General features: G+C 34.1%; 1 protein-coding gene across 2 annotated transcripts; it reads left to right on the top strand.

The window, feature by feature from the left end:
• The first annotated feature begins 873 nt into the window (after positions 1-873).
• Positions 874-10,854, top strand: LOC127126028 (uncharacterized). Of its 2 annotated transcripts, none has more exons than XR_007804876.1 (13): positions 874-1,298; positions 1,524-1,698; positions 1,791-1,874; positions 1,986-2,227; positions 2,490-2,706; positions 2,806-2,885; positions 3,389-3,473; positions 5,984-6,115; positions 6,206-6,319; positions 6,427-6,474; positions 6,569-7,036; positions 10,195-10,248; positions 10,355-10,367. XR_007804876.1 is itself a non-coding variant. In XM_051054890.1 (13 exons), exons 1-13 carry the CDS (start codon positions 1,075-1,077, stop codon positions 10,423-10,425), a joined length of 1,611 nt encoding a protein of 536 aa, XP_050910847.1. In that variant the 5' UTR covers positions 874-1,074; the 3' UTR covers positions 10,426-10,854. The 2 variants fall into 2 exon arrangements, 1 of the variants encoding a protein (XP_050910847.1); XM_051054890.1 differs by having other exon boundaries at positions 6,952-7,036; positions 10,355-10,854.
• The last annotated feature ends 1,275 nt before the right edge of the window (positions 10,855-12,129 follow it).

The following is a 12,129-nucleotide window of genomic DNA, read 5'->3' as shown; positions in this document are numbered from 1 at the left end:
TATTTTGACGTTTGAATCTATATTAGTCAAATTTTAAACATCATTAATCAACTTCTTGCACTCAATTAATCGAGTTTTCTTACCCATTTTTGTTATATTTTAATGTTTGGACATATTAAACAAAATTTTAATGGAATTAACCAATTTCTTGCATTGCATTAACCAACTATGTGTTACCAAATTTTATGTGTTTTAATGTTTGAGTGTATATTAACTAAATTTTAAACACGATTAACCAACTTCTTGCAATAGATTATTCAATTTTATTTTATCAATTTTTCTTGATGTAATAATTACTTTCATAATTTAATTGAGTATAATTCAAGATACAAAGAGAGTAGTGGTGGGAGAAGATCTCAAAAGAATGATGCGGAAAAAAATATATAATAAAATTTGACTCCATTACATGTAAACAAAGAGAGAGAAAATGATCTCATAAAGAGAAAGAAGATGGCCCAACAAAAAGAAGATGATATAAATATTTAATAATATTTTTAATATAAAATGAAAGGAAGTTCTTTTTTTTAGACTTAAATACATTTTTGATTTCTCTATTTTAAAAAATTTAATTCCATATCAAATTTTTATCTTTTTAATCTTTTTTATTTAACAATTTTTTGTTTTTATTTATTTATTTTTGAGCAGTTGACAATTTGATTTAATATATAGCAAAGTTTATCCTCTTTAAAAAATAATAGTTTAAATTAAATTACAATTAAATTTTAAATTATTTAGTAAAGGACTAAATAACTGAATTTTTAAATTTAGAATTAAAACATTAAAAAATTTAAAATAGGAGAAAAAAGTTTTTTTATTTTTTAAGAAATGAAGATTATGCTAACCATATTACTACTAGCATTATAAACCAGTTTATCATCAAATTAATCTCCCAAACACTCTAAGTTGACAGTTACTTACTATATATAGCGTTTCGCGGAACCATATTAATTTTCTCTCCCCAACTATTAATTACGCGGCATTCCGATTTCTCAGCTTCCTTTTCCCATCGATACTATTTTTTAACCTTTTTTTTTCACGTTTGATTGTGGATGTTAATCGGTGGTGGTGAAGAAAATGGATTCGGCGAGGAGTTGGTTATCAAAGTTTCAACCGCGAGATAGACTGAGAGCTCCGACGAGGAAGAAGGACGATGTTATGGGCGGAGCGGAGGATTCCGATGTGTCTGTTGATGATGAGAGTCTTTCGAATGTTACTAAGCAGAAGGTAGCGGCTGCGAAACAGTATATTGAGAACCATTACAAGGAACAGATGAAGAGTCTTCAAGAGAGGAAGGAGCGGTATATTTCATTTCATGATTATTATTTTGGTACTTTAATCATCAATGTAGTCTCTATAACTACTGAAAATTTTAAAATATCACTGAATTTGTAAATTCTCAATTGCATTAGTAATTCATTGATTGAAATGGACTGAGATATTGAAGATTTTGAATTTCGCTGTACATTATGTTGGTTGCGATGGCAAATATGTTGCAGAGTTTTCTAATTCGTCGCTTATAACAGGCGGACTGTCTTGGAAAAGAAGTTGGCTGATGCAGATGTCTCCGAGGAAGATCAAAATAACCTACTTAAATTTCTAGAGAAGAAGGAAACTGAATATATGCGTCTTCAGAGGCATAAAATGGGTGTTGAGGATTTTGAGATGTTGACTATGATTGGAAAAGGCGCATTTGGGGAGGTACTTATGTGCTCTATCTTTCAGTTTATAACTCTTTATATGCCATGTCCACTTAATGTTATACTTCTTCTGGAAATTTGAAATTGTTGCAGGTCAGAGTCTGCAGGGAAAAGACTACGGATCATGTATTTGCAATGAAAAAGCTAAAGAAATCAGAAATGCTTCGAAGAGGCCAGGTTTCTACTCATTTCATTTGTCTTGTCACATTATACTCTTTTGACGAGAAGCAGTTATGCTGAGTTTATTTAAAGTCATTACCCTTATTTCTATGTTTGCTAATTATTCAGGTTGAACATGTTAGAGCGGAGAGGAATCTCCTTGCAGAGGTTGACAGCAATTGCATAGTCAAACTTTATTGTTCTTTCCAGGATGATGATTATCTATATCTTATTATGGAGTATCTACCGGGAGGGGATATGATGACTCTACTTATGAGAAAGGATACATTGACCGAAGACGAAGCCCGATTTTATGTAGGAGAAACAGTTCTGGCTATTGAATCTATACATAAACACAATTATATACATAGGTATCTATAGAATCGGTAATTTATTTCATATTGGTATTTCATACTCTATGTAAAATTCAACTATTTCATGCAGGATTGCAAGAAATAAGTATTGTTACGGTTGCATTCCACATAGTCTTCAAAATGATCATATATTGAAAACTATTTGATGCTTGAGTCTGATTTATTTATCTTCATAGCAGTTTAGATATTTGTTTAAAAATGTAAAGAACTTAGTCAATTGTACGTTATGAATTAATCTTCTCTATATGTTATGTTGCAGGGATATTAAGCCTGATAACTTATTACTTGATAAATACGGACACTTGAAACTATCAGATTTTGGATTATGTAAACCGTTAGACTGTAGTACACTTGAAGAATCAGATTTTTCTATTGGTCAGAATGCAAATGGAACTGGACAGAGTGATGATCGTGCAGGTCCGAAGCGTACGCAACAAGAGCAATTGGAAAACTGGCAGAAAAACAGGAGGACCCTTGTAAGTTCATTGCTATTGTGTTGTGTTTTTTTTATACTATATGATCACTTGGGTTTCTTTTTTTGGTTTATTGTAAGTGTGAATGTATAAATGATGCAGGCTTATTCTACTGTTGGTACACCAGATTATATTGCCCCAGAAGTTCTATTGAAGAAAGGTTATGGGATGGAATGTGATTGGTGAGTTCTTTGTGTGATTGTTGGCACTAAACTTACTTGACTCTACTATGTTCTTTATGGCACATTTATATCATAACTTCCGATTTTATTCTTTTCATTCAGAAGTAAGTAATCATTTCCAATATTAAAATGTGGTTTTAAATTCAAGATTCTTTCTGACTTCTATATTTGGGATGTCATCTGGCACATTTTTATTTTTTCTCTTAAAAATGTTCTGTAAGCATACTGTACTTTTACTCATTTATGTGGAACACATATAGAAGCCCCAATAAGGAGATTAGATAAGATGAAAGAGCAGTCCAGTAATTTGAGATAGAGGAAAAAAGAGACAAACTAAAGTTCAAACCATTAGGGAGGGTTTAGGTTTAAGTGGTTTTCCATTACATATGATTTGCTATAGGAAATTATGACACTGTATAGCTGATACCACTTAGTGATAAAAGGCTTTATCGTTGTCAGGGCATGCATATTGTTTTGAAAATTGACAGTTATTTATTTCACAGGTGGTCACTTGGAGCTATTATGTATGAAATGCTGGTGGGATATCCACCTTTTTATTCTGATGATCCAATGTCAACATGCAGGAAGGTAATCTTTTGGAAAGAAATGTTTGCTTTACAGACGGCTAACCTTCTCTGTTGGTTCTTTAATCCTCTGCAAGATACCCTTAAAAAGAGTATTTAGTTCCCATAAACTTTCACTCACTTGCAAATAGTCACAGCAAACTACCAAGTTTTTTCAATTTAGTCAGCTGAACCGATAATTTTTCTTTCTTTTCGTTTACCACTTTGTTAATTCATCTTTGCCATGATGAACCCGCCACTTGTTCTAATCCTAATATATGGTGACATTGCACGGGCGCCTCAAGGATTAGGCGTGTGTCATGGTGTCCGACACTCCTATTATACTCGTATGACACCTGTCACACCAACTCAAACTAGTGTCCCAATTTTTTTCTTATCCTCGACACTCCTTGGATTGGTGTCCAGCACCCATGTGACACGTGTTGACGACTCATACAGGTGTTTTTCTTTGCTTCGACACACCTTAGATACATGTCAAAACACATCTATAAAGGTTAAAGATTTGTTGAAATTGAAGGAGAATTGCGGTCCAAAACGCAGCGGAAATTAAAATTTTCTCCTTTAGAGATCCTTACGAATGGTCATGATCAGTGATAGAATATTTACCTCTTGTGACGATTGAAACCTTTGGTGCAGATCTCTTGTGACGATCAATACCTTTGATGCAGATTCGCAGAGCGATCACGAACGTTGAACGATGACAACGTCTCTACTCAGTCCACACGAAGGGTATGAATGAAGGCTTTGAGTGAGAGAGAGAAAACGAAAATAATGCAACCGCAATGAATGCTTCTGCACAAGGGTTCTATTTATAGAACCACTTGTGTGGGCTTCAAGCTAAAAAGCCCACTTAAGTGTATTTTGGCCCATATCTTATAATATGCCCAAAATCACTTAAGCACATGGTACCTTACCATATTTCGTATTCTACTTAAGTATACCGTACATTACGATGTTCTACAATTCACTTAAGGGCACCGTACCTTACGGTGTTCCTTAGTTACTCTATCTCTTATCAAACCGTCCTTTGTGTGTGATCCTGTAGGTTTTCGCGGCGTTGACAATTATATTAAATCATGTATTTAACATAATAAACAGTGAGCGGTATCTAGCTACACATCACTGCTACCCAAGACACGAAATTGTCATGTGATCTGACCGTGTCATCCTTGTCCAGTTCAATATTGGGCCCATAGACATTTATCCTGTTATTCAGGATGGGCAAATTCCATCTAGGTCACTCATGTCCCTCAGCATGCTTCGTGGAGTACCCATCAACTGTCTTTATGGTTATCCAGTTACGGACAACGTTGGATCAGCAATAAAGCACTCGACTCTACATCTAGGGTCCACAGTGATTTCAGGTCGAAGAGTGGTATACACCATTATCACTATGAGAATAACTTATGACACTTTGCATAACATTCTATATAGTATTCTCATAGCGAGTCAATCCAGTATAAATATTACTCTTAATATTCATACCTATGTTTAAGACTTGATAACTCCTTTATCCATGATCCATGAGATGTGATCATCAGTCTATATACATAATAGTCTTAATGCTTTAGTGTTATCCCACTTCACAATAAAGCTCGACTACGGATACTTTAAGAATATTGTCCTTATGTTTAATGTGATCTCATGATCAAGTCACTCTTGATACATTAAACGGACTAGCTATTCTAGGGACTTTATTAAACAAACGTGATAAAGAAAAAGCCTTTTATTATTCGATACAAGTACCAAAAATATTGGCCTCTAGGGCTTACACCAACAGAAACAACATTGATCAACGAGCAGTAAAAATTAAATTAAATTAAATTAAATTAAATTACAACATTTGTAACCTTTTCGACGGTAGATGGAAAAATAAAGGTTAAAAATACTATCTTATTTTGTCTTAGAATTTCTTTAATGAAATAAATTTCTCAATTTAGATGTACACATATTTTGATTTTCAATTTAGATCTTTTATAATTTTATTTATATTTTATTTAACTATGGGAATTAAATAAATATATATAGCGGTGGTGTCCGCGTCCTATATATTTTACATCAACAGTGTCGTCCTGTTCGTTTTGGAGTCCGTGCTTCATCTGACAAGTGACCTGGTCATGCCTTGGCATGATGAACCTTTTAGTGATTGAAATCTTAACCAAACGGTTTTTGTTGTTGATAATTTGATAATTTGATAATAAATGCTTTCTTTCTAAAGAAATGGAACTTGGTATTATTTGGAGCTATAAGCCATCTTGTCTGTTATTTGGTGATTGATATCACGCAGACCTGTAAGAGCTGTTCAAGCAACAAATAGACATCAGTGTTAAATGTCTTATTTAAGATTTTCTGTCCATGCTTTGTCGAGTTTTCTTCTCATTTTTACTCTGTTCTTTAGCATATTATGTTTTACTGTTTCATCTGGTGTATTTTGATGATCGTATGCACAATAATTTAGGGATCTCAAATTTGATATAGCTAAACAAATTTATCTACCTTTCTAATTTAACGCAGATAGTAAACTGGAGGTCTCACTTGAAATTTCCTGAAGAAGCAAGGCTATCTCCGGAGGCCATAGATCTTATAAGTCAGCTTTTGTGTAATGTCAGCCACAGACTGGGGTCAAATGGTGCAGTTGAAATAAAGGTGTTGTATGGTGTGTCCTTTTCTAATTTATTAAATGTGTTACTATAAATTTGGATATAGATATTAAATGTCTATTGTATTCCTCTGCAGTCTCATCCATTCTTTGAAGGTGTTCAATGGGAAAAGTTGTATCAAATGGAAGCTGCATTTACTCCTGAAGTAAATGATGAGTTAGATACTCAAAATTTTGAAAAGTTTGAAGAGGTATTTGAATATTTCAGATTTTTTTTATTTTCTTTTTCGTATTGCTATTCATCCAAGGTCATTCTGCTTGGCTAAGTTATCTTCCCTTTACACTTTTCCATCTGCAGGCTGACTGCCAGACTCATTCCTCATCAAGAGCTGGTCCATGGAGAAAGGTAATCTTAGGTTTTTTGTTTCTGTGTTGGAAATTTCCATACAATTTGTTTCTTCATAATTATTCATGGCATGCTTCTTTGCTGAAAATTTCAGATATGACACGAATGCACTTTTTCCTTAATATTTGGAAGCTGCAAGTCGTTGCTCTTCCAGGAGTGTGTATCTGTTGGGGTTTCTAAAGAGATGATTATGGTTCATGATATAACTAGAAATGAATTTCATGATCTAGGGAATGTTAATCTGACTTGAGTCACAGATGTAGTAGTAACAGACAATTAGCAAGAAAAATGAACATGTCTTTCTAAAGCTAGCCAGTGGCTGTCTTGCTCATAACTGATATCTGTCGAGACTTTCATAACACTTCTTTGCCTGTTTTCTTATAGTTCTTTTATCTTCAATATGTTGGCTGTGTTATCCCTATCCTATATATGTTTCTTTTTTCTCATTCTTCTGTCTTGCTCATTGGGATGTTGCAGATGCTTTCATCCAAGGACTTCAATTTTGTGGGATACACATACAAGAACTTTGAAATTGTAAACGACTATCAAGTTCCTGGGATGGGTACACGTCTCTCTTTTCTTTTATTATGAGTGATCATTTTTATGTTAATTATGTCTGCTACAAATTTATATTTTGTGTTGTCGTATGATTTTAGTTTTAGCTATTATTCTTGTTTGACAGATGCTCCGCTTATCATAAGATGGATATGTTGATAGGCATTAAATTTTATTGACAAAAGCAATGGAGAATAGCTCCTTACTAGAGTAAAAGTTGCAGAAATAAAGAGGGAAATATCTGAGAAGGAAGAATATGCTTTCTCTGCCCCTGGCTTCGCCACCCCTGATTACCAATTTATCCAATACCCCATCTTGACCTTCTTTTCCTCCCCTAGCATATTCCCATTTTCCATGCTTCCCACATCCCTCTTTCAATGTCGTGCTGCCATTTGTTTATTCTGTTACTACATACTACTCAAACTCTCCCTTTTCACCTTAACACACTTCTTCAAACTTCCTGGTTCTTCCGTTCCTTTCTCTCTTCTTAAACACGAAGACTTATCACCCATGATTTACAGGCCGATGGAATGTGTTAATTTTGGGGAGAAATTCAGGGGCTATTGGTTGTGATATTTCCAAGGTTGAAAGATATATTTATGACCCCTTATGTTTAAGACATCCATTTGTCTAAATTTTGAATACAATTGTTGAAAATTTGTTCCAATGGAAGTCTGCCTATTTAAAATGCTACAGATAAGAAAGGGGTCCTAATTGACAAGATCATAACTAACAACTATCTTGATTGATAAAACTCATAATTAGTTAGTGACATAAAAGTATATTGCTGCTATGTTCTTTCTCTGGTGCTACGTTCCACATCTTCACCCCCCTTCTCGGCTTTGAGCTTGTTTTCAATCTCAAACTCGGGATAAGCACCTTGGGCTCAATCCATTAGATAACACAATGAGATTTCTCTCCTGTTCTTCCTCATTTCCCTTCTTCTAGGTACTGCTGCCATCTCAGCTTGCACCAAATTTGCTACTCTTCTTTTACACAGAGCTTATGCCAGCGGTTTTGGTGACGGGGCAATTGACCAGCAGGCTTGATTCATCCATTCCATTTACTCTTACCTCTATATGACTGATGTTGTGTTTTGGTGCAGTAAATCGGTTAAGCCTAATTGAGAACTTAAATCCCACCATCACTTCTTGACTACCTCCGTTGCACAACCCACTACCCCAGCTACTGGTGCATCAGATGTTAGGAACCCAATTCAAGAGATAATAGAAAATAGAAAAGTATTATATCAATGATAAGAAGAAATTATTACATAGAATAAATTCCCTATAATCCCAAACCAAAGCTCCTCAAAGAAAGAAGAAATCCTCCCTTTGCCCAACCCTTAGGTTCTACTACAAATGATACTGAACAATCCACTCTTTCCCTCTCACAAACCTCATATATTCCCTTCACATGTAACTTCCCCACTATCTCTAACCAACTCACGCGTAACTTCCCCACTATCTCTAACCAACTTGCCAACTCAACACTTCTCCTTCCCATTTGGTCTCTTTCTCTCAATGGGTCCTATTATCAGACCTCCTTGTTTTGAAACTCATCTTCCTCATTGTGTCCATTAAAACCACCCTCCATTTCTGATGATTCTTCTCCATCCATGTCTACCATGTTAAAATCCACATGCACCATCCACTGCTCCAAGATCGAAACTCTGATACCAAGTTATACTGACCTGAGCATAGGACCTATGGTGAAAGCAAGAAGCAGACTCCTCCTGGACTACCACAACTATTTTTGAATTTTGAAAACATTCATGATTTATGTCAATCCAAGTCTTCCTTTTTTAAAAGCCTACGTGTAAGAGATCCTAATTGATAAGATCATAGGTTCAGTTAATATTAAAGAGTTTAAATAGGTAATTGGTCCCTATAAATATACTACTTTTGATGTTGGTCCCTGTAATTTTTTTGTTTGATTTTGGTCCTTGCAAATATTTTTTATTTTGCTTTTAGTCCTCGTCCTTTTGTTTTAGTCTTTGCAAATTTTATTTGTATTGGAATTGGTCTTTCTAATAGGTAGAATATTTGATTTTATTGTCTCCAATATGAATGACGTAAAGACTAAGATCAAATATTACAAGGAACAATTTCAATATAAATCAACTTTTCTGGAACTAAAACAAACGAACAAGGTTTAGAGCCAAACAAAAAATATTATAGACTAAAACCAAAAGGTAATATATTTGCAAGGGCTAATTATACATTTAAATCATAATTAAAGTATGCATGTACAAAGTGTTTGACCTAAATGAAATTAACCACTTCTAGTATACAAAAAATATATTGCATTCCATCCATTATACTTTACTAAATGCTTGTGTGATTTATTCATCATAGGTAGAATGTTAGAAATTTCATTGAGATTAATGTTTGTGATCTCCAAAATACCCAAAGGGAAGTTTGAGAATGTCAATAATATCGATCCTTCTGAAAATTATCAAAATGGGCATGCAAAACATTTTTTTTGGATTCAACACTTCTCAAAAATAACTTAAGCTGTGTTGTCATCTTCTTTGTTCTCCTTTTTTGGGGCCCCTTCTCAAGTGTACTACAATGTTAAGTAACAACATTGTTCCTTACTTTTGGTTGAACCATGTAAAATTTGAATCTTTCCCTTTATTTTCTATACTCAGCCAAGCATAAAATCTAGATGTTTTCCCCCACTTTGCTCTATTGCTTGCTTTCTCTAGTGTTTCCTTGTGTCACTTCTTTTATTCCCATAAAAAAGGCAACCTAGTGCTCTGAAGTTCCCGCCGCAATAAGATCTAGAGAAGAGTTGGATCTGTTTTTGGTTTGTTATAGCAGTCTTATCTTGCGAGTTGGAGACTGATTTACAACTCTGAACATGCGATTTTCTAGTCACACGGAAGCAAAGCAAATTCAAGCCAAGGCTCGCATTTATCTTTTCTCTCTATGAAATACCAAAAACAGCTATAGTAGAAATGTATCAAACAACAATGTCACATTGTTGAGGTGGCATAGCTTTTATGGAAGGGATGAACAACATAAACATAGTTGGTTTATTTTGGAAAAAAGTCTCTGGTTCTTTTGTGGATGCCCCTGTATGATACATTTTAAAATTTCCTGGTAGTTGATGATTTATGTTCTTTGTGTTGATTGATTTTACTCTCCTCTTGCTGTGCAGCTGAACTGAAGAAAACCTCCAAACCTAGGAGGCCATCTGTCAAGTCGCTGTTTGGTAAGCGTACTACTTTTTAACCATTTGTTTCCTTCAAATTCAAAAATTTTCTTTTGTTTGCGTATACCAACTCTTCTCTTCCAATCAAACTGGGGTGACATTATAGACGGGGACTCGGAGACTTCTGAGGTGTCTGATATTACAGATGTGTCTGCAAGCAATCAACCTACTCAATGAAGTTTATTAATCCCTTGACACCCAAATTAGAAGTATCTCAAACCTTGAAGGAACCTTCCTCATAACAAGGCAGACTTTGATGATCTACCTGCTCAGAAAGTATAGTTGCCATAACTCAAGCCTGTGGCATTTTGACCATTTTAAAATATAATTCTTGATGCTATTCACGTTTGAATTGTTCTTGGCAACATCAATGTTTTACATGAGTGCTGGTTTGAGGAAAAGCTGGAAGGAAGTGTTGTCTCTAGAATCAACTTAGCCTCAATTTAGCTTAGACGAATCTTGCCAGTTTTGTTGGTCACACCCACAGCTATAGAATTGTAAATCTCTTATTATCTGCCAGTTGTGAAATATATGTGACACTGTGTATATTCATTTATAAATAAAATTAATTTTAAAAAACGTGTATAGTTGGCACGAATTCTTTTACATTAACCCACCAAAGGATAGACTATTTAAATATTCCTGTTTATTCTTTTACATATAACTAATTTTATGAAGATGAAGTGTGAACTTTTATTTTTTTTGAAAAAATGTGTTTTCTTAATGTAATTATCTTTTAATTGAGCATACTATGATCTTTATAAATGTGATAGGAAGTTACTAATTCTATATAATTAGAATTCACATCAGAATATAACAGTGATATATAATTAGAATTCAAGTCAGAATTTAACAAATCAAAATATATTTGTAATTAGTAGTGATAATTATGTAATTTTTCGCAACTCTTCTCTTAATCTTGAATGTATATATGGCTCTTGATACCAACGTCTGTGTTAACTCAAGGGACCATTGATATATCCCGCCTAAAGTAAAGAAAAAACATGTGATATGACGCAAGATCAATGTTTTTTCTTCCAGCAGTTTAGCCACTTGAGTTTCAACTTTAATAAAAATGCATTTCTATCATTCTTGTCTTCACAACCTTCAGAATATTATTGACTGAGATATAGAGAAGGGTTAGGAATCCTCGTTAAACTTAGAAAGACAAAAGTTGTAATTCCTTGGAGTTCTTGAAATTTAGAAAAACACTTTGGACTTATGTGATTCATATATTGAGAGTTGGAGAGATTGAAAAACACTTGGGTATAAATAGAATTTTGTTTATGGAAACTCAAAAAACTTTTTCTTCTAACTCACTTTTAATCTTTTGCAACAACTTTTGAAAGTATAATGACTTATAGAGTTCTTTCTCCCCAAGTGTAGATTATTTGAACGAATTAGATAAATAAGATAACGTGTTCTTATCTTTTATCTTCTTTTACCTTATTATGGTTTTGCTTTCACTTTCTCGCCGATTATTGTGTTGTTTTAGACCATTTATTTCAGCTGTCATTGTTCATTGTCCCTACAAATCAATTTTTTTGGTGTGATTGAACTCTGAATAATTCTTCTTAATTGTTTTGAATTATTCTATTGTTTTTTTTACAACAAGTGGCGTCACTCTGGGCAAAAGGGTATTGTTTTTTTTACAACAAGTGGCGTCACTCCGGGACAAAAGGGTATTGTTTACAAGTGATCATCTTGGATAAATAGGAGATCCGGAAGTTTTCCAAAGACAATGATTGTGGGATGTGCAAATTGAAGATGCAAATAATTTTAACTCAAGAGAAGTGTAATGAAGCATTGAAGTGCGGGGCATTGACGCTTGCACGCCTAACACAAATAAAGAAGACTATGATGGTGGATAGGCCAGAAGTG

The sequence above is a fragment of the Lathyrus oleraceus genome, chromosome 3 (assembly GCF_024323335.1).
Source record: "Lathyrus oleraceus cultivar Zhongwan6 chromosome 3, CAAS_Psat_ZW6_1.0, whole genome shotgun sequence".
Lineage (NCBI taxonomy): Eukaryota > Viridiplantae > Streptophyta > Magnoliopsida > Fabales > Fabaceae > Lathyrus > Lathyrus oleraceus.
Note: the sequence above shows the minus strand (reverse complement) of the source record. Positions and strands in the feature narration are given on the sequence as shown.